The 23,683-nt window shown below is 47.2% G+C and overlaps 1 protein-coding gene across 1 annotated transcript in view; it reads left to right on the forward strand.

Moving 5' to 3' along the window:
• LOC147883677 (Mo25 family protein) overlaps positions 1-23,683 on the forward strand; it is a 79,102-nt gene that overhangs the window by 42,710 nt on the left and 12,709 nt on the right. The window contains exon 7 of the mRNA XM_087399858.1: positions 17,362-17,430. Coding sequence (XP_087255984.1) covers positions 17,362-17,430 — 69 coding nt within the window. The remainder of the gene's footprint in view (positions 1-17,361; positions 17,431-23,683) is intronic.

The raw sequence follows: 23,683 nt of genomic DNA on the forward strand, positions 1-23,683 counted from the left end.
CCTCCTCCTCCGCTAGTCGCCCCTGAGGAGACCGAGTTGCCTTTTCCCCAGCCTCCTCCCCCTCCCCTTCCGCTGGCAGGACACCCTGAGTCTACACCACCATCGGAGCAGGCTTCTCTGTCCGCTAGCCCCTCAGTGGCAGACTCTGACGGGCCTCAGCTTCAGGAGAGAGAGCTCCCCCGCGACTTTTACAGATCTGGCCCCTGGGACTACTTGGATGTGGTTGACCTCGGGACCTTCCCAGCTTGCCTCGACATCAGTATCTTCCTGCTCCGCAAAGGGGCGGATGGGAAGATAGCCGCCTTGGCCCCTAGGGATGGCCCTAGCTTTGCTTTCACGTTCCTTAGCGACGGCACCGAGACCTGGGCAGACGACTCGGTCTGGGAGGCTCTCAGGGAGCAAATGCATGCTCAGGTTTGCTCCTGGATAGGCCCGTCCGGTGGGCAGCTTCTCGAGACTCAGTGGTCCGAGGGTGATGTGCGCTTGCGGTGGCGTTGCGCCGCCAAACGCTTCAGACTGATTGTGATCCTCAGGCCCCCTTGTCTTGGCCCCTCCCCCAAGATGTCAGAGCCTGGACTCCTCAGAAACTCCGTGCCTTCTACGGGATGTCCACCTCAGAGATCTCGAGCTGGCTCGAGAAAGCTTTCGTTCATGGTACCAAAGGTCTCTCGCCTTTGCTGAAGGTGTTGAAGGACGGGCAGGACGACCCCGCTTCCCCCTCCAAACCTTCCCATAAGCGTCAGCGCCTCCACTCCGATATGTCAGCTTCTTCTTCGACTTCCTCCGCGAGCAGACAGTTGTTCGCAGCCTCCCAGTCCTCACCATGAGCCTACACCTCGTATCCTGGAATGTGAACGGGTTTCACTCTTCTGGCACCCGTGGTCATAGGAAGCTCATTTTGAGACAGGAACTTCAGCCAGCAGTGATTGGTCGTTTGGATGTTCTCCTGCTCCAGGAGCACAAGCTTTCTGCGGCTCACTCCCGTAGATGCGGGAAGATTCTCCCTGGACGCTCTCACACTTATTGGGAGCCCGCGATCGGCGCACTGGGGAGGAGTGGTGGTGTCTGTACTTCCGTGGGCGAGCAGCTAGCCCAGGGAGTTTTCGGTCATGGCACGTTGATACCAGGCCGTGCCCTTTGGGTAGGCCTGGAACTGGAGGGCTCCAGAGTTGGAATCCTCAACATTTATGCTCCCACAGATCTCCGTTGTAGAGCCACCTTCTGGAGGACACTTACAGGGATTCTCCCAGACATGGATTCCTGGATTGTTGGAGGTGACTTCAACAATCTGGAGACCTTGGAGGACCAGCAGGGCAGAGGACCGGAGTTTACAGGTATGTCTCAGGCAGAGCAGTCCGCTTGGGACTCTTTTATCTTTGCGACAGGAGGAAGGGACAGTTGGCGAGACCCGTCCTTCCGGCGTTGGCACGGGAGCTTGGACTTCTCGTGGGGCTTCCGCAGGGAAGGAGGCAGACTCCTGGAGAGGCTGGATAGATTTTATGTTAGTGATTGGGCCATCAGCAGAGGCGGTCAGGCGGGTATAGTTCCAGGGACGACACTTTCCGACCATGCGCCTGTGCTCTTATCATTAGACTCGGCAGCTCAGGCCCTTCCCCCCCGCTCATGCCGGATTTCCGACTCCATCTTCTCGAGGGAGGACGTGCGCAGCAGTATTTGCAGTCTTTGGGACAAAGACTGGGGCGAGTGCGTGGATCTGGTTGATTCGGTGGCGCAGGCTTTGCAGGAGTCCAGCCAGATCTGCCAGCTCGCAGCCCTACAGGTTCGACAGGATTGGTGGGGTAGAGAGAGAGCTCTTCGGAGGGACCTCGCCTCCATTCAGCGACTCCTGCAGGCATCCCCGGGCTCGGAGGAGCTTCGGATCCAGGCCCTTCGAGCCAGAGCCCTTCTTGAGGAGACACTCCAGCGTCGCTCAGAGTTTTTCTATCACGCCTCTCTCTCCTTCTGGGCTCGGAAGGGTGACCGGATGTGCAGGGAGTTCTTCAGGACGCATGGCCAGAGAGCTGCAGGAGATCAGCTTCGGAGTCTCAGGACAGCGGAGGGACACATCGTTACGGATCCGGGAGAGGTCTTGGGGTTGGCCACCGACTTCTACAGGACCCTTTTCCAGCAGGAGCCGCTTGCCCCTCGTACTCGACGTGCCCGTGAGGAGGTGTGGAGGCACATTCCACCCCTGGTCCAGCCTAGCATGCAGGTGACGTTGTTGGCACCGTTCACCACGGATGAGATGCTGGAGGCCTTGATGGCCATCGATGGACAGAAATGCCCAGGTGAGGATGGGCTATCCCGGGCTTTCTTCACCTCCTTCTGGGACCGGATCCATCAGCCCCTCCTAGCAGCTCTTCAGAGGATTTTCAGCAGCAGTTATTTGCCAGAGAGCCTCTCCTCGGGACTGATTTGCCTCATCCCGAAGGGAGGAGATAGACAGGAGATCCGTCAGTGGCGCCCGATCACTCTCCTTACCATTGCCTACAAAATCCTCGCCAAGATGATCAGTGCTAGAGTTCGGCCTCTACTCCCAGACCTCATTCATGACACTCAGACAGGCTTTGTCCAGGATCGCAGTATCCTGGATAATGTCTTCACCTTTTCAGAGGCGGCGGAGTGGGCTCAGCACAGCGGATCACACCTTGCCATCCTACTTCTCGACTTTGAGAAGGCCTACGATCGAGTGGACTGGTGCTTTCTGGAGGGGACTCTGGAGCGGCTAGGTTTCCCAGCAGGTTGGATTCAGGGTATTTCAGATTTGTACAGGACAGCTTCTAGCAGAGTCATCATTGGAGGCAGGATGGGTGAGCGTTTTAGCTTGGAGAGATCAGTGCGTCAGGGCTGCCCCCTTGCTCCTTACCTGTTTCTCTTCTTCGCTGAGGCTATGACTTACTATCTTCGGGTGAGGTCTATAGGGATCAGGGGTGTTCGCCTTCCACTCCGGGAGGACACGGAGCTCTTGGACTCGGAGTACGCGGATGACACAGCCCTGTTTGTCCAGCACGGTGAGGATGGCCCTGGAGGTCTTCTGTTCGGTTGCTGGAGAGGGTGAGGATGGCCCTGGAGGTCTTCTGTTCGGCTGCTGGTGTGAAAATCAACTGGAACAAATCAGTTGGTTTTCTCACAGACCCCGGGGCGTGTTCTCAGTGGGGGAGGTTTTTGGGTTTCAGGTGGATCCCACGGGGACAAACAGCTAGATACCTTGGTTTTCAGGTCGGCATGGACATCGCGCCAGCTCAGCAGTTTCTCCCGGTGCTAGATTCCATCCGACGGAAGCTGGCTTTCTGGAGCACTGCTAAGCTTTCCCTTGCAGGTCGTGCCCTGGTGCTCAACCAGGTCCTCCTAGCCACGGCTTGGTATGTGGCTTCCTGTTGGTGTTTCTCGAGATCCAGCGTGGCACAGCTTAGGAGCCTGGTTCGGAACTTCCTTTGGTCCAGGGAGGATGGCCTCAGAGATGCCAGAGCCAGGGTTGCTTGGCAGACAGTCATTCTTCCGCAGGCTGAGGGTGGCCTGGGGGTCATCGATCCAGAGCTTCAGAGTCAGGCCTTTTTAGGCAAGCTAGTCATCCGCGGTTTGACCCCGGGGGGCAAACGTGGAAGATGCTACTTCAGCAGGGGTTCGGTTCTTGTGTCTGCGCCGAGGTGGAGAGTGGCTCCCGTCCCTCAGGTGGATCTTCACTTCCGCCCCGCTTACTCAGCCCCGTTCCCCACTCGTTCGTAGCCTCCTCATGGTTTGGAGGCGGCTCCGCCTCAGTCTCATTCAGTCCCCTCCTAGCTGTCAGGAGGAGATCGATTGCCAACCGCTTATCTGGAATGATCAGGTCAGAGATGCCGAGGGCCTTCAGTTAGGGGAGAGATCACATATCAGGTGGGATGGTTGGATGAGGGGGCCAGCCCGGTCCCTTCGAGTTTGGAGGGACACGTACAGACATTTGGAGACGGCTGATCTCGCAGACGCAGCTGGAGGTGCACGTGGAGCCGAGGCGAGACGCACGGAGATCGACGGCGCGATCCCAGTTGATTGGTTGGTTCCACCTGAGCCTCAGATCCTCATGCCTAGTGACGACCGTTGGTTGGGACAGTTCACCCCCCGTGGCATCCCACTGGTGGTCGCAGGACGTATGGACGACTCCTCTATTTCCTTCTTCGCGGTTATGGGGGATGGACGACTCATGAGAGAGGATGCGCTCATCGACCCCCTCCTCCCATGGCAGAGGGTTCGGGTCGTAGGCCTCTTGGGGAAGGGCTGGCATACCGATCCTAGCATTGAGCAGGATCAGATGCAGCTTTGGCGACTCTGGCTCTGGGAGGAGCGGGCCTTGTCAGAGCTTGATTGGGACCCAGGAGAGTGGAGTTGGCCAGAGATTGTGACAGGACAGGGGCCGACCTCCTTCTTTGCCTACAGCACGACTTTGGGCAGGCGAGTTCTTGGGAGGATGCAGAGCCGCCCCCCCACCCAGCGGCCCAGTTGGTATGCACAGGGTATTTCTAGGTTCTTTTTGCAGACCTTCTGGAAGGCCTTGTGGGAGAGCTGGCGGCCGCGGAAGATCTCCTACTTGCTGTGGCTTCTTGCCCACAAAGGTCTTCCAGTGGGGAGCTGGTTGCGGCAGATAGGCCAGGACGGACGCTGTTAGATCTGCCATGAGGATGAGGAGTCACCAAAACACTGCTTGTGGAGCTGCACTCGTGCCCAAGAAGTGTGGAGATGGACTTTCGGGATTCTTACTCGCGTAGCACCGGAGCTAGGTTTGATCACTTGGGGCGCGTTCTGTTGGTGCAGCATCGCACCTGGTCTTCATCACTTTTTCGAGGCATGCCAGTAGGACCCCACTTTCCTTATCACACAGGGGACGTGGGGGCCGCTCGAGGGTATCCCGCAGCACCTAGCAGAGGTTGATACAGGAGTTCAGGAGAGACAGCCAGTCTGGGAGATTATTAGCAGCATCGCAGGGTGGCACATTTGGACCTCGCGTTGCGCGCAGATCCTCGGTTGCACCTCCTTATCGACTGCCCATATCATGACTGATATTTGGAGCGAGATTATTCATACCCTCAGAGGCCAGTGGGACCAGATTCAGGGAGATTCCCGGGCCGGTCGGGGGAAGTGGAGACGCTTCCTCCGGGCTTGGGACACACAGGGCCTCTTCTTCGAGCAGACTTCGCAGGGCCTTCGGTGGCGCTACTCACCACCCCGATGGCTGTTCATTCACACTCGCCTTATCCCTCCGTGAGAGAGTGATTTATTTTTGTTACCTTTTAGGGCTGTGTCCGATTTGTGAACGCAGCCCGTTAGCTACAAGCTGACCTTTTGTATCTTGCTTTCGAAGTAATATAATTAGCACTGGGTGCAGTCCTGGTACGTCTCTTGGTTGTAGCTTTGAGTCTAACCAAGGCCACTGTGACTCCCGTCGATTGGGCTCTGACCCTAAACAAGGAGGGGATGTCCCCAAGTGTGATCTGTGAGGCAACCCTCTGTTTGAGCTGTCGGGTCACAGGCTTCGGGTCACGGTCATCCGCAAGTTAGCTCGCCTTTGTTATTAGACTTCAATTTAGAGTTCCAATGTACAACATATGAGCACTTTTGAATCCAACAATGTGCACAGGACGATGACAGAGTTTCGCGATTAAAAGGCAGCTACAAGCACCTGATGCAGGGATACTAATGCAAGGGATATATTCACAATTTGCCACAGTTTACTTTCTCTTTTGCTCTAGTTTCTTGCTTGTAGTAGGGAATTCCCTTGTTTTGTTTCTCCGAACAGTTCTTGCTTTGTTTCTCCGAACAGTTCTTGCTTCACCCACATGTTTTTTTAAAAAATGGTGTGTTTGCTTTATTTTGTAGGGAATTTGATCAAAACCGCAATCTCTTGCTTTGAGGTCGTCTCACTTTCTTGAGCTCCAAGTAAGGAGCTTCTATTTTCCTGTCTTCTTTTTTCATTTTTATGCTACAATGGCCATTTGCTAGCGTCTTAATGACTAGCAAATGTGATGGGTAGAGAAAACCCTTACGCCTCATGGGGTTCTATATGATCTGTTTGAAAGAACTCTGTGATAGAGCTCTGAGAGGTATCAGTCAAGGGAGAAATCTGCTCCTATCTCCGTGCTCGGAGTATCCTATCTCAGTGTCTGAGCATCTCATGAATGAAACTAGCCAAACATCGTTGGTTTGGGTAGGAGAGGACACGAGCCAACATCCCATAACTCTCTCTGAAGAGGCAGTAGAAACGCCCTCGGATCTCATAGTAAACAGGACACCTGAAGATGAAATGCCCCTCTGTCTCAACCTCCTGCATGTCACACAGTGTGCATATGCGCCTCTCCCTAGGTAACCGATCTGCTCGGCCGCTCTCGATACGAAGTCTGTGTGAAGAGACCCGGAACTGCCCAAGGGAGATCCTCAGCGAGTGGGGTAGGTGAATTTGCGTGTATCCTGGTGGATCAATGAAACCCTCTGCTGTGATATGTAAGAAGTGATCTCTGTAGAAGCCTAGCTTCACTGGAAGATCACTCGGGCCCAACCAAGTCCAGAATGTGTGTAGCTGTAGTAGATCCTCACGGATAAGCTGGTTGACCTCGTGTGATAGGAGGGGAGAGAAAGGAGCATCCATGCTGTATTGGAAAGGGGGTAGTCTGTCCATGTGGAGCCCTAGTCGTGCAAACCATCTCTCTGTGCATGCATACCAACACCTTTGATCTCCCCCTGCTGCAAGTGCCATAGAAGAGGACAGTGCTAGCCATGGTATCTTGCTACGCCCGGATGTGTCCCATACTCCCTGACTCAGTACAGATATGTAATGACCTGAAATGCATCATCTAGCTGTAATGGGGGTGACTCAAACTCTGCCCAAATGATCTGGTGAGGGACAGATGGCTTACCACGGATCATCCGTGAAAACATGAGAACCTGTAGCCGCTCCACCCTGGCCCACTCTGTATCCGACAAATCTGGCCCCCAGCATGGGCTGCCATACATCCCTGCAAGGCGGACCAAGGAGTCAAAAAGCAACCCTTTGGTTTGTGGATCCTGAAAATGAGAGTGGAAGCACTATCTCTAAAGTAGCCCATGAAGCATATCCTCTGCTCAAGCGCACTTGCATCGCGGGTCTCATGGTGAAGGTGGGTTCGGAAAAGACGACCCCTAGATAAGTGTTTGATGAAACTACCTCAACAAGGGACCCCTCAAATGTGTAATGTTCATCGCACATGACGACTCGGGATGTATTGAAGATCATAACCTTGGTTTTACCCAAGTTGACCTTCAAATCATGAGACTCACAAAAGGACTGTAGTGCGTTAAGGTGTCTCTGGAGCCCCTCTGCTGAGGAAGACAAGAGAGCCACGTCATTTGCATAAAGTAATATCCGGATCAGCGTGCCCGTGAGAGAGCAACCTACCCCACCCTGTGTCTGCAATAGTGTCTCGAGCTCGTCGATGTAGAGGCCAAACAAGGTAGGTGATAATGGGCACCCTTGTTTGACCCCGATAGTGCTCATGATCTCGTATGTCCATCCAGATCCTGTTCGGACTCTGCCTGAAACTCGCTCATAAAGTGCCATGACAACCCAAATGATCTCCTGGTCGTAACCTAGATCCTGTAGGCGTAGTATGAGACGGGCTCTCGGAACGGTGTCAAATGCTTTGCGGAAGTCCACAAAGTAACAATAAACCCTTTGCTTCCGTGCCCTCGCCTCCTCGATGATGCATTTGAGCGCGAGAATGTGGTCCATGGCCCATGATCCCGCCTGAAATCGGCGGCCTATCCCGCTGCTGTGAGTCCTCGACACTCCGCAAATCTGCTGATCTGAGAATCAAGTACTGATGCATAAATCTTGGACATGACATGTCGAATCATAATGGTTTTGTAGTTCTCCGGGTTCATGGGATCCCCTGCCTTGTGGATGGGTGAGATAGTGTTGATGGTCCAGGTGCATGGAAACCCCAAGCAAACGGCTTCATTAAATAGCTTGGCTAAGATTGGGGCTAGGAGGTTAATGCAATGAACTTAGTGCATAGTCCCTCATGATCCTTCGCTCGGCCATTATGAAGTTTCATTATGACATCCTTTACCTCCCCTTTAGTGAAGAGGGTGCAGGTTGTGGGGCGTGGCATATGTGATAGGTTAGGGGCTGGCTGATTTGGGATATCATAGAGCGTGCGTGTATAATCAGACTACACCTGAGTGTCAGTGAGTGGTGGGGGGGACTGTCCCTCTAGAAATCTCCGCCAGAAGTCCTTAGAGTTATTACTAAACAGAATGTTCAGTAGCTCCTCCTCGTTCCGACGCACAAACTCAAGTTTCTTCCTACGTACCAGACGGCGGTACTCGTGTAGCGTCGTCGATTCGCTCGGAAGGTTGTTTTTTGTTTCGAATCTGAGCTGACCGCGTAAAGCCTTACACTCATCATCGTACCAACTATTATAGGGTACGGTCCCAGGAGGTGGTGTTCGGGTGGTGTGGGGAAAGGCGTGAAGAGTAGCCTCATGTAGTGAGCGAGTGACTAGGGCAGCACGGTCTTCTAGTAAGGGTATAAAGTCAATGTATGCAAGAAGAATGTACAGACGACTAGAGTAAGTAGGTGAGTGATTGCGATCAAAGCGTATATCATGGTAAGTGGAGTAAGAGCTCAACGGGGTAGAAAGTGCTGTGCGGCGGGGGGTAGAAATGCTAAAGAAAAGATAGGTATGGTTAGCCCCTGGAGGGAGAGGTGCTACGGTAAAGTCAGTGATGTGAGATGTGAAGGCAAGGGATCCCATGATGTAGTCCACAACACTGAAGCCTCCCCCATGTGGAAAGCAAGTGAAGCCACCTGATGCGGGCCATCTGTCAAGACCATTATAGATAATGAGATCATGCATCCTGTCGAGGTCTAACAGGGCCTGCCCATAGGATGTGAGCGGTCCTCGTTTGTCAGCCGAAACTCATAGTATACCTGCCTCCTCAAGGTCAATGTCTGGTAGTAGAGTGGAATCATCCCTTAAGTCGAGGAGTGGTACCTGACGAGCGCCTGTTCTCGCGTTGAAGTCCCCAACTAGGAGGACTTCCCCACGGCTAGAGAAGTCAATGATGGACTGATAAAGAGTAGTAAATGGGGATGTCTCATCCTCCCCTCGAATATCTCTGGCAAATCGGGAGGTCTTGGGGGGGGAAGTAGCAAACTGCGATAAACAAATTCCGGCTATCCATGTGTCGCATCCGAATCCAGAGAAACCTGGAGTGTGGATCTCTCTGCTCCACTGAGATGGTCCCCAAAAGTGTGGATCTGTAAAGGACTGCGACTCCTCCTGATCCTCGAACCCCTCCTGTATCCCTCGTCTCATCTCTGTATGCAGACTCCCATGTATACCGGCTGACTGTTGGTAGTGGGCGCTCTGGACTCCGATGTGTCTCTATGTAAAAGACTATGTCGTGACCTGTATAGGATTCCGAGAAGTTCCTTGGTTTTGACCATAAGGTACCATTACAGTTCCAGATGGTACAAGATAGGGTCTCGGATGTCTGAGTCTCATAGGCCCCGCCTCCCTATGCGGGACGAGAGGTGGGTGCCCGATGGGGGCCTGTAAGGAGTCGTCCATCTCGTACTACTGCCCACTTCCCCTCTTTGCGGGCCTGATCCCGCTACTGCAACAGGAAACGCCTCTCCTCAACCCGTAGTGGAGTGAGGTCCTCGTCCATGGAGATCGCTGGCTGGTCTCGTAAGGCTGACCTACGACGTAAAGCCGAAAGTCGTGCCTGTGCGTCATGGAACCGGATGATAAGGGTCTGCTCTCGATTGGGGTCCCTCCCAACCCGCCATGCTCTCTTAATGCAGTGCTCAATCACCCCTAGGGTAGTGGTCACGAAGACCTGCGCATTTGCCATTGGGGTAGCCTCAGTGCGGCGAATCCCACATACTTTGATGTTGAGAGGCTTGCTGGCTCTCTGTTGCTGCTCCAGGAGGGTAGTCGAAATGGTTACCCTTGCAGGTTCGTGTTTGGCTACGTCGACCCATCTGGACGTCTCCTTGATGGCAGATTGCATGCTCGCAATTTGTGCCTCCATGACTGGGGTGCTCCCTGGAACTGTACGTACAACAGTGACCTCCTGTCGGAGCTGTGAGATCTCCTATCTATTAATGTCCACGGGAGACCAACAGGTCTATGGGACAGCAAAAAACCATTTAGTACATCTGCTTTAGGGAGGGCACATGGCAGCTCCCAGGGAGTGCAAAAGCAACGCCAATTATTTAGAATACCTACATCATAGTCTGAAAAAGTAATCAGCCATACATCAGTTTAAGACTGAGAGTCTTTTGGTTTGGATTTAAACTCTTTGATTAGTGCTATGCCTTAACGATAAACTGCCCATTTTCCATCCTTCCTAGCAGCCCTAACTTTAGCTAATTCCGTTGCCTTGTTCTTTAATTGAGCTCGTGTAAGTTCCTCAGCTATCCATATCTTGGTCCCTTTCAACTTGTAAGATCGTCAAAGAAGCTTGATCCGTAAATCTCAGGACTAGTGTAAGAATAGCATGTCCTTTGGAGTGCCGGATATTAGTTGCCCCGTCATCATCATCATCATTATCATCATCAACCTTCCATCCAATATTAGGCATGGCTGCTTTGACATGTGCTAAAGTCTCATTGCAAGAGTCATCATCTTTGAACCATCCTTCAGGGAGCCCCCCCACTCTAATCTTTAATGCATTATCACATCTGGCTTCGTGTTCTTTGATCTCTTCTTGGATATCAGTCTTATTTGCCTTTGTGTCAAACTCCTCAATCACTTCTTTCTTGATTGGTTGTACTTTAGTATGGACCATATCTTTGACTGTAGAGACTAGTTGAGGAGTAGGAGGAGAATTCTTACATGAGTCCACAACCTCAGCAATTACTGCCTGCTTGCCAGGTCCCTCTAGAACTTGAAGTCGAGCTTTTACTTCTGCCAGCTCAAGCCTTAACTCTCTGACTGCTTGCTGCAAATAATACATCTGTTCATGCTGTCCAATGATAGGTCGTTTGGACCCTTCTCGCTGGTAATTGTGTGCATACGGAGAGGGTGTCATGGCTGCAACTGTAGAGTACCGAGTCTTGATAGTTGACGTTGATGGAGTTGAGGGGGATTTGGAGGACTCCCTAGCTGAACCTAACCCCCGAGTTGGGCTGGGAGTTTAGCCCAACTCAGGGTTAGAAACCCTAGGAGCTTGCTGCGAGAAAGTACAGGCAGGTACGATGGACTGATACGGGATGTACAGAAAGGGTACTGAGAACTGTACGGGGCTGTACGACAAGTTGTACGGGGGTTCGGGACTGTACGGAGAGTGTACGACGAGCTGTACAAAGGGGTTACATAGCTGTACCACGGGCTGTATGGAGGGGTTATGATGAGCTGTACGGAGGAGAGAGAGAGAGAGGTAGAAGTAGAAGTAGAAGTAGAGTCTATTAAAGAGAGAGAGAGAGAGAGAGAGAGAGAAGTAGAAGTAGAAGTAGAAGTAGAGTCTATTAACGTCCTTGGGGGGCCAAAAATGACCCATGGGACCCATCTCAATACAGTGTAAAATAGAGTCTCCTCAAAGAGAGGGGTCAGGAGTCTATGAGTTCCTGACGCTAGGTAAAAAGACGAGTAACAAAAGATCCCAATGTTGCTGGAGAGGCAGTAGAGAGAATTGATGTCAGTTGAGCGGAGTCCTCCAATATCTGCTGGTAGTCCTCCCTGATATGTGCATATCGGGGGCATTGTAGAGCCACATGTGCCTCTGTCTCAACTGTCTGCATGACACAAAGGGTACAGACTCGAGCATGTCTAGGCTGATGCATCCAAGCTCCCTTCTCAATTGCAAATGTATGAGATCTGGTACGAAACCTGGCTATGTTTCTGCGATATAGAAGGGGGATATGTGCTAATATAAGGCTGAGCATGAGTCTCTATGGACATGTACGTAGACCAACATGTGGGATTTGTGTTGTCTTCGTAATATTCCAGCTTTACCTTCTTTTCACTTGTTAGCTAGTGAGTTTGCAAAGTGCTCAGTAAAGACAGTTGAAACTCTTGCATGGTGACCTTTTCAGGCGGCATGGTCTAATATGCTTCCACTTTCCATCTGCTGAACCATTTTCTTATGTCAGTTGCCCATCCTGTACAGATGATCTTACTTTTGTGGTTCTTTTGAAGCTTTGTGCTGGCATTCCATGCTTTATGAGGCAGCCTATCAGGTTGCATTTGCTGCACCTCTATTAGGTATGGCATAACTTTGATCAGTGCATGAAATTCAATCGGCCTCCTTCCCGTTTCCAACAGAAGTACTGAGTATGAAGTAGTGGGTTTGACACCAAGGTGTTGCCGTAAGAAAGCCTTTTGCATTTTCTCAATATCATTCGATGTAGAGGCTGAAATACTGCCTCCCCATACTTCCACTCCTTATAATACTGTCTGTACTACATATCCATCAAACAATACATTTCGAATTTTCCAGTTCCTGGCGTCAGTGTGCCTGCAGTCATTCTCAAACTAGTAGTACTTCCCCTAGCCAGTGTCCATCCTTCTGTGTATACATTGCCACCATCTGTGATCTGCCAGGATATCAACCCCTAAGTATTTGAAGGTGCTGACATACTCAATAATCTGTCCATAAAAGGTGATCTCAGGGGGATGTTCTGGCTGATTGGTACAGATTGCCATCATCTTTGTTTTTCCGACATTCACTTGCAGCCCACTTTCCCTACAGAAAGTCTTGAGCACTTGTAAAAGTTTGTGCATAGAGAGAGAAAGAGAGAGAGAGAGAGAGAGAGAGAGAGAGAGAGAGGGAGGGAGATTTACATGTTCGCGCACCTATGAGACAAACTAGTAACTCATACAAGCCACAATGGGTTGAGGACTTGGGTCCTTGATGATGCTAATAAAAAAGCTCAAAATATCAAAAAAGTCAAAACTACTGCTCCAAATACGTAGGTGCCATTGTGGCTCTCCTTTGAGATGCAAGGGTATCTTGTATATGTGTCTGTTGGGGCATGTCTCGTTGTGGCGGGGGACGTGGTCTCCATGATATCTGTATCCGGCTTGGACAATCCTCTCGAGGAGTGGGGCTGGGATCTCTGTCGTGTGTGCTTGGTCAACCTTTGCATCATGCGTGGTCTCTCTCCACTGCTCCGCTCTTTCTACTGATCTATACTGCCCTCATGTCAGCTATCTTCTCCTCCTTTACTCCATGATGTCTTGGGGCTGACTCAAATGCATAAAAATCTATGACGTGTCGTTGTGCTCGATCTATCTCTGTCTCTTGTGGCACTGTCATTTCTTGTTGTCTGATTTGCCGTAGTAGGGTCTCTCTATATCGCCACATCTCCATCAGATAGAGAGCAATGCAAAATTTGGTCATGTAAGTGGATCAGTTGAGAGAGTGGCCCAAATCCATGTCTCTCCTAAAAGAGACAGTGGTACGGTCCTCGGAACGCATAGTAGACTGAGCAGGTACATAGTAGACAGAAACTCAGTACGAAGACTTTGTATAAATGGATGCTCAAGTATGTGTGGGTGTGTGGATTTGTATGTGTGAGAGCATACTTTTATACTATGGTCTACACCCACTGTTGGGCGCTGATGACGTTAGTGGGGATGTCATAGTAGCTAGTCCCTGCTATGCGTGATGGAGTTTATGGTTTTCAATCTTATGAGTGACTCTCGTGAGATTGAAACTGCACTATGTTGTGTTTTTAGAGGATGAGTTTGGGAATGTTCCTGGATTCATCTAGGTATATGTTTATGCCGTATTAGCAGACATGCAAATTTCACCTTGTGAAGTTTTCGTCCAAGTTGCGGCCTGCTGGTATTGCGATAATTCTTTCTATCTTAAATGGTGCGTTGCCCTATCAGCTAGATTTAGATTTAGATACTCGTTTGGGAGAGACTAAAATGAAACTGTTTAGACTTCACAAGCAGGTATAGCTTGAATGAAGAGATTTGGACTACTTTTTGATTAGCCTTCTCCTTTAGTGCTAGCCTTCGTCATGGCTGAGTTTGCCCTTCACCTCCGGAGTGCCGATAGAAACTTTGTATAAATGGATGCTCAAGTATGTGTGGGTGTGTGGATTTGTATGTGTGAGAGCATACTTTTATACTATGGTCTACACCCACTCTTGGGCGTTGATGATGTCAGTGGGGATGTCATAGTAGCTAGTCCCTGCTATGCGTGATGGAGTTTATGGTTTTCAATCTTATGAGTGACTCTCGTGAGATTGAAACTGCACTATGTTGTGTTTTTAGAGGATGAGTTTGGGAATGTTCCTGGATTCATCTAGGTATATGAGCAGGTACATAGGAAATGCTCCTCTATCTTCACCTCCACCAATGTGCATAACTTGTACATCTGCTGCTCTTTGGGCATGCTTGTGGCTCTCCTTGCCTCGATCCTTAGCTGATGGGGCGAGACCCGCATCTGTGCGATGGCAATCCTCAATGCGCGTGATAGTCACTCCATTCTACTCTTAATTAGTCGTCATGGTAGAACTAGATCTTCATGGGGAACTCGTTCTCCCCCCGAGTTCGTGATGTATGAAAGGGAGTCAGGGGACCATATGCAATGAACACTTTGCCCACCCACACATGTGCGCAAACCGCATCCTATTGAAAAGAAAATTGAGTTCATACCAGCAATCTCTATCTCATCAAGATATTCCACTTAGGCCAACATGTCTATATCGATGTCAAAAGTGGGATGATGTAGAAAATTGACCTTTGAGAGAATATGTATAAACAACTGATCAAGTTACTCATCCTTCAGTTTACTCTTGTCCCTATGACTATTCATCAAAGGTACGAGGCGACAGTCCAATTTCAAGATGAATCGTAGGAGATAGATTAGAAGGATGTAGTGTTAGAATCCATGGTCAAAGAAGGGAGGGAAACACAATCACATGATGATGCAATGAATTGGATGTGAAAGACTTGATGTAATGGGGAAGCCTCACACCCTACGAGGTCATTGGAGGAATATCTCCTAACCTCACAATGTCACACAATAGTATCTAATCTAGACTAGACTTGGTCCACTTGCACAAGTGGCCCAAGGACTCTTCACACCGAAATAACTTAAGGGCAATCTCACTCTAGGACTCTAGGATACTCACACTTGTTGGGTGTTGGAAGCAATGGAAGCTCAAAAATGGAAGCACAATGGAGAAAATGAGATTGTGTAATAGATCGCTGCAAAACTGAAGTGTGTAGGCTCAAGGGAGAGCCAACATAACAAAACCCTAGGGCTAACTGCCCTAACTGGACTAAGTGTCCTAATTGACCTAGCTGGTACATAAACTAACTGTACCAATAGTCCTAACTGACTATAACTAGGCCTACAAGGCTCATACCAAGGTATAAGTGGCATCTATGGATAGCCCATGAGATAGCCTACAACACTAAGACTCCGATTTCCAACAAACCCCCCTTCAGATCTAGGGTGAGTGGCTTTGGAAGACAAACATGATGGTGACATCCAGACTGTGCATCCCATGCAACTCAGAGGCTAAAGTCTGAGCATGATACAGAGCCTCCAAGAATATGAAAGGCCTTGTTGGAGTTTTTTGATGGATTGCCATACCTCATCCATTGTAGTTGCATTCTTCCTTAGGAGGGTGATGGAGTTGCCATTGTAGTTGTATTACTGTGAACAGAACCCAATTTCATCTGGGACAAGGTAGAATTTCCAGCATCTTCATGGTGAGACATAAAATCAATCTATACCTTGATATGTGGAATATTTCCTGTATGTATTTGTGATTCCAAAGATGCAGGAATCAAAACATCACAAGGGAGCTCCAATAACTTTGATGAATCTTTCATCTGTTCGAACAGCCTTCAATAATCAGTATTTTGTTTGATTCACGGCTGCAGTAACACTTCTTTTTACAAATAACATTCAACCTGCATGCGTGAGCTTTTATCAATGATCTAGTTCAAAGCACAACGATAATGCAAATTTGTAAGGGTCTTGTTCAAGTTACATGGGCAAGCAAGGCTACTCACAATATAATATGGTACATCACACCACAGTTACCATTGTTTAACACAAAGCTTTTTATGCAACTTTAGACTTTTAGGAACTATTATGTATGTTTTACATCATACAACATGCAAGTTAACATTACAATTCCTTTTCTGCCATTCGATAGTTGTGTAGTTTTATGTTAGCTAAAACAAAAAGGCCCTTGGTCAGAATGTGCATAATGTGCATGGTCGTTCCATTGGACCTAGTTGGGAAATGAGTTTTAAAGAAGATTTTTTCATGATTCTTCTTAAGATTTTTTTAACACACGCCATTTTTGGCTATCCAACCATGATATCAGTGGACTCCCCTAAAATGGATGCATAATAGTAGTAATTTTCCGTTATCTTATTTTCTTAAAAAAAGGATATAGTGAAACACTTGCATTTAAGGCATTTTACTGGCTAAAATGTTTGGCATTTCAGGAATGCTGAAACACAAGTCCTCTTATAAATAGCACACAATTTCCTTTCGAATAGTTATCATCCTCATGATGATTTGCTCAATTTTCTCTTTAGTATGGATGAATATTGTGCTTCTAACTTGTTTTTAAAGTCACATAATTCCAGAGAAGGGTGCTAAAACTTTGACCTCTTCGATCCCTGAATACTTATTGCCGGACTCGTCCCTGGAGGATTGTTTATTTTGGATGGCAAACTTCCATTTTGTAAACTTGATGAGATGGCATTAATTAGGCTCCCCTTAAAAGTCGTATGAGACCTGAGACATTAGCCAAGAATATGACAACTATTCACTTTTGTTTACCTTTGCGATGAACAAATACTTTTCTCATTTGCTGGTTTATTTGTTAGAAGAGGTCACCGCCCCACCTATGTGCCCCCATATGAGGAGGACTAGGGTGCAATAAACCAGGGTAGATATGGCTAGTTGCTGGGGGAGAGGCTGCTGTGGGCAGCAAGGTTGTACGGCTACTACAGCTTCATTCTTGTCTAGCACGAAAATGACTTGAACTACAGATTAGTTTTGACAACCATATTGATGCTGCTCCGTGGATATTCGGGTTACCACTCGTGTACTGTCTCGTTGCTTTTGCAGCAGTAGGTATTTTTTGGCCTTACAAGCCTCCCTTAGGACTGGATTAGATAAATACAATGGTTGGGATGTTGGCTTGTTACCACATTAGCAAAGTAAAACCTATTTAATGTCATATTTTGCTGCTCTATGTAATGTCATATTTTGCCTTGACTACACATTAGCAAAGTAAAACCTTTTGTGTTCCTGTATGAGATTGTAATTGAAGGACTTGGACCTGTATGTTTTGTTCAGTTCCTATGGTTTTGTTGAAGTTATTCATAGTTTCCATCTTTGTTGTATTGATTGTGGCAGTTTTTTGCGGAGTATAATAGCAAATTACTGGAGTCCCCCAACTATATCACTAGGCGACAAGCGGTCAAAGTAATTGTGGTTACCCTTGTTCTCTCTTTATTTTTATCTGCCGAAGAGATATCAGTGGTCTGTAGAGGATCTCCTTGTTGGACACTGTTTACAGCATGCACACCAAAATGGTTTGACCTGGAGTTTTTGTCAAGTCTCACTTATCTAGGAGTTGTTTCAGTACAACAATCATGTTTTTTTTTTGTTTTTTTCAATCTCTAGTGATCACAGTATCAGACTTCAGTGCGCTTTGGTATGATTGTCTGACATTGGTACCAGCAAGGTTTTAGATGTTCTCAATAACTTGTAACTATTGTCTTATTTCTTACATTTTTGAGGATTGACCAATATCAACTTGGTCTATAAGCAATGCTTAACTATTAAAAGGGAAAAGGGAAAGTAGACTTTCTTCTGAATTTCTAAACAAGGAAAATGATTCATGGAATCCTGAATTTGGGGGATGAACGTACAATCTACCCTACAATGTAACACAGAACAAAACTTGTTATTCATCTACATTGTGATGGAACTCATTACTCATCTACACTGTGTCCATGACAATGAACACAAGCTGAATGGAAAGTACTGTCTCTGGATAATGAAATTGATACAAGTTCTGTGCCTGATATAGAATAGGATTCCATGGCCTTAGAGGTTGCTAGGTCTGCAATGGATGCTTACTACCTCACCCTTTGGGAAGCTCCATGTCTTTGCTCACTTCTCGAATCACTAAATATGACCATAAGCCATTGTATATCCCCATAATCTCTCTCTCAATAAGAAAGTTAGCATTCAAGATAAGCCAAACTATTACATGTAATTTTATCGTAGACAATCAATAGAGAGGTGGAGAAAACAGTAAAAGCATGGGTATAATGTAAGGGACAATCACTTTTGTTCTTCATGCAAAGGAATAAGGCTGCAAGGAAAATTTCTGCATTGTGCACATTTTTGAATTTCAAATTGCATGTATGTTCCAATGACACAAATGTCATTGAACTGGCTGAAGTTGATTGCAAACGAGCTACCTTCGGTGGACACCAAGGCCCTGAATGTTCCTGCTAAGAATCCTCATTGATGGAGAAAGAAGGCTGAAACAACTTTCCCATGTGTTGGAAATGGAAGCGAGAGAATGCGAGAGAATGGAGCTGAAGCAAGCTGGAATGAAATTTTTGCAACTCAAATGAACCACAAAGCTAGGGTAGTTGTAGAGACAAAATCCTAGGATGGGCCCTCACTAGGGTCAAAAGATGTGTGGTGACTAACTCAGCCACAAACTCAACCTCTAATGAGGTTAGGGATAAAAAAACCTTAATAAAGGGAAAAACCGCCCGTAGCCCCTTGTTTCATAGCATTGGCAACTGCCGCTACATGCATGGGGACATCAGCTTGGTCTTCTGCCCTACACAGCAGAATGTGACAAATCTCTTCACCAAAGCATTACCACATCCAGAAGTTTGAAGCTTTTGGCTAAGCTTTAAACTTACATCCATTTGGTGATTGATGTTTACCTTGTACATTGTACTTTGTCACTGCAAGGGGGGTGTTAGAAATATTTATATTCCTAAGGTAGGCTCCTTGACATAATGATAATGAATTTCAAAGTGTTTCATATAACATGAAACATAGGATTCTGTGCCATTGCAATGGCACCCTGACTGTCAGTCACAATTCAAGTAGGCATCCTCTAATGATGCATGAAGATCACCAACAACTGCCTCGGCCAAATACACTCGACTGTGGTTGTGAAGGCTACCATGTACTCAGCCTCAAATGATGAGGTAGCCATAGTAGATTGTCTCTTGCTTAACAAGAAATGCATGGGTGTCCAAGAAAGGAACAATTACCACTAGTGGACTGTCGAGTATCAAAATCACCAGCCCAATCCGAATTGCTGTAAGCATGTAACCATTGGGAAAGAGCAAACCAAAGGCCTGGCTGCCATGCAAATATTGAAACACACGCTTCACAGCCTGCCAATGTGAAGGCTTTGGACTGTGCATAAACCTGCTCAACACTCAAAAGGTTCACTAGCATCATGAATGGATAGCTTAAGCCCTGGCTCCATAGGAGTAGAGATGGGCTTGCAATGCTGAAATCTGAACTGTTCTAGGAGCTTACCAATATACCGGGACAACCCAATACCTCTATCATCTTGTATAAACTGGATGCAACAAATAGTAGTGAAGCAACCCCAAATCTGACACTTCAAATGTTTGCTGTAATTCAGCCTTAAAATCTTAAATGTTTGCAGCATTATTACCAGTGAGCAGTGTGTCATTGACATTGAGAACAATGATGAACAAATCCCCCCCTTCCTTCCTAACGTAGAGGGTTCTCTCATGTGGACTATTTTGCATTCCTTGGCTAGTCAAAAAGGCATCTATCTTTGCACACCAAGCTCGAGGAGATTTTTTCAAACCATACAAGGTGTTTCTCAGCTTGCATACTTTGGCTTTCTAGGTTTAACAAATCGAATGGGCTAAGAAACATAGACCTCCTCCTAAAGGTCCCCATTCAAAAATGCATCTTCCATCCATGAAATGCAACCAATGCAACCATACACCTAACGGTGGTCATACGAGAAGTAGATGCAAAGGTTTCATCATAATCTATGCCTTTCTACTGGGCATAGCCCTTTGCCTCGAGATGAGCTTTGTACTTCCATATGGAACCATCTGATTTTCTTTTGAGCTTGTACACCCACTTTGTGCCAATTGCCTTCTTGCCGGCAAGCAAGTCCACCAACTCATTTGCCTCAAGTATGTTGTTGACCCCATAGACTCACAGTAATGGGCATCCTCAGTCTCTCTAGTGCCACTCCGTAGGAAGTGGTCTGGAGAGCTTGCTGTCCTCAAGTGTGTGGAGCAGCCAACGAGGTACTGATCTTGCTTACTGCTTTGCTGTACTTTCACGTGCTACTACATCATCAATCTCTTTCTGAGAAACAGGTTCAGCCATAGGCTGAATTGAGGCATCATCCATGCAAATTTTGATTTTCTGCTGCATTATCAGGTGCAGCATCAAAGGAAATGGGCAGCAGCCTGTCGGAGGGTTCAGAAGGATCCTGATTTCTGTCAAAACCAGTAAAGGGCAGATCTGCATTTTCAGCAAATATGACATCCCAACTAGTGATAACCTTCTTGGTCACGAGATTCGGTACCCTTGCTTTCACTGGTGTAGGCACTTTGCTGCCTTGTCATCAAGTTTGCTACGCAATTCTTAAGGCACTTGTGCATATGCTACAAAACCAAATGTACGAAAATAGCCCACATCGGGCTTACAACCAAACCATGCTTAAGGTGTCATGACCTTAAGTGCCTTCGTGGGACACCTGTTCAAAATACGATTCGAGCACATAATAGTTTGTATCCGAAATTTGTGTGGCAGTCTTTTTGCTTTTAGCATGCATCTCCCCATCTCCGAAAGTGATTGTTTTTTCCTTTCAGCCTTCCCATTCTGTTGAGGGGTATACCTCACCGTAAACTAATGTTTAATTCCCTTCTCAGCAAAACATTGATGCAATGCCTTGGATATATATTCCCAAACTTATGCTTGAGAGCAAAGACCCAGGTAAAACAGGTGAAGTCATCTATGAATGCAACATAATAAAGATGACCTCCAAGAGACGGAGTGTGCATGGGTCTGCAAACATCACTATGGATGAGCTGTAATTTACATATAGCGCAGATTGCACCATCCTTGGGAAAGGAAAATACATCCCTTACATTTTTTGTTTGGAGGGGTCTCCAAATGAGGCAAGGCATCAAACCATATTAAGCTTCTACAATAGCATAAGGTTGCCACAATTTACATGCTCAAACCTGGCATGCCATAACTCTGCATCCTGCATGGCAGAGGTAGAAGCCACAAAAGTTAAACATGCTCTTTTCTCATATGAATCAAGTTGGAATAAACCATGACATGAGGTACTCGTGAAATCCAAGGCATAATCTATGGATCATACATCTGCCATACTCAAAGATGACCTGGTAACCTCTTCGAGGGAAAGAAGAGACAGAAAGTAAACTCTTCTTAATCCCAAGGACATACAAAACATCGTGGATGCAAAGATCGTAACCATTCAGGACTGTGACTGAGAGCTCTCCAATTCTTCTTAATCCTAAGGACATACAAAACATCGTGGATGCAAAGATCGGAACCATTTAGGACTGTGAGTGAGAGTTCTCCAATTCCTTTAATTGGATAAGAAGAATTGTTGGCACAATAAACTGACTTGCAACCGGTGCACTGGATAACTTATCAAGGAAGGATCTATGTGAGGTAATATGGTGGAAAGAACGGCTATCACAGTACCATGTTTGAGCTGTCTCATTCATGCTGAAAATGCATGACTAACGAGAAACTTTATAGCTGCAAGTAAAGAAGGGTCAGTCATGCTCAACAAAATGAGCCGAAGTATCATCGGAACCTACATTATGAGCTTAGTGTGAAACTGCCATACTAGACTCTTTCTTCTTCTCTTTGGCAAGCCTCTTGGGGCATGCAATAATGGCACTTGCCTTTCTTGAAAGGCTGTGTGCATCCTTTTTAGTGCTCCCACCTGCTTTAGGGCATGCAATAATGGCACTTGCCTTTCTTGAAAGGCTGACTTGGCCGAACTTTCTTTTTGTCCTTACCCTTGGCTGAAAAAGCATGCTTCCCACTACGAGAATGTGAAGCCATACTTTTGTGCGTCTGCTCGTTCTGCAAAAAGAGTGCTAGCAACTCTTGAAAAGTGAGGCAATTCTGATTTCCTTGCATCAAAAGATTGAGCGAGGTATGGCAAGTTGCGGCCTGCTGGTATTGTGATAATTCTTTCTATCTTAAATGGTACGTTGCCCTATCAGCTAGATTTAGATTTAGATGCTCGTTGGGGAGAGACTAAAATGAAAATGTTTAGACTTCACAAGCAGTTATAGCTTGAATGAAGAGATTTTGGACTACCTTTTAGTTAGCCTTCTCCTTTAGTGCTAGCCTTCATCATGGCTGAGTTTGCCCTTCACCTCCGGAGTGCCGACAGAAACTCAGTATGAAGACTTTGTATAAATGGATGCTCAAGTATGTGTGGGTGTGTGGATTTGTATGTGTGAGAGCATATTTTTATACTATGGTCTACTCCCACTGTTGGGCGCTGATGACGCGAGTGGGGATGTCATAGTAGCTAGTCCTTGCTATGCATGATGGAGTTTATGGTTTTCAACCTTGTGAGTGACTATCATGAGATTGAAATTGCACTATGTTGTGTTTTTAGAGGATGAGTTTGGGAATGTTTCTGGATTCATCTAGGTATATGAAAAGAAAGATAAGAATCTGGCAAAGATATAAAGTAATGGAAATGAGCTATGAGTCTAGAATGACTTCATTGATATTCATGATTTTCTCACGCAAATCTTGAATCCTTGTGACATGATCCTGCATAGAGTCACCCTCACCCATGTGCAAGCTATCAAGCTCTCTACGCAAAAATGAGATTCTACCTCATTATGGTCAACATCCTTTCCTTGAGCTTGTGCCTACTTCACCTCACCATCAATGCACCGAAACATACATTTCACGTACTGGAATGAAGGAAAAAATTGGTAAGCAATCCATGGGCACCCAATCCAGAGCAGAGGCATACTGCTTACCATATATATATAGGCTCTTTGATTTGCTTTTCTCTTCATGAGAAATTGATGTGGAAAGCTTGAGTCATTCAATCTCTTGGTACAACATTCCTCACCTTCTCTATCTTGTGATAAACCTCAAGCTGTAGAGTATAAGATTCTTTCACAAGCAGTCCAACAGGACTTGATATGGGGGATAACTTTAAGTGATAAACCTCAAGTTGTAGAGTATAAGATTCTTTCACAAGTTGATAGACCTCAAGTGATATGAACCTTTTAAGTAATAAACCTCAAGCTGTAGAGTATAAGATTCTTTCACAAGTAGTCCAGCAGGACTTGATATGAGGGATAATGAATCTCTTTAGATTCAGTGAGATCCAAGTTACCGCTTGGGCATCCCACCTCTTTTGCTCAGTAGTGATACCTGCAGGTGCTTGTGCTTGATCAACTGGAGAAGATTGCCGTTGCCCTCCCCCTCTCCCCTCCCCCTCCCCCCCTCCTCCTTTTCGTGTGCCCCCACCGCAACCCCCTCCTCCTTGTGGAGGAGTGCCTGGCCCAATCTTGAAAGGATGGGCTTCATCACTTGTGACATAGTCCCATAAATTCTTGGCAACCAAAAGACTCCACATCATAAAACTATAGAGAGAATAGTTGGTGCCATCCAA

The sequence above is a fragment of the Dipteris shenzhenensis genome, chromosome 28 (genome assembly GCF_047967505.1).
Source record: "Dipteris shenzhenensis isolate YYH24624 ecotype China chromosome 28, Dip_SZ_1.0, whole genome shotgun sequence".
NCBI classification, from domain to species: Eukaryota; Viridiplantae; Streptophyta; class Polypodiopsida; order Gleicheniales; family Dipteridaceae; genus Dipteris; species Dipteris shenzhenensis.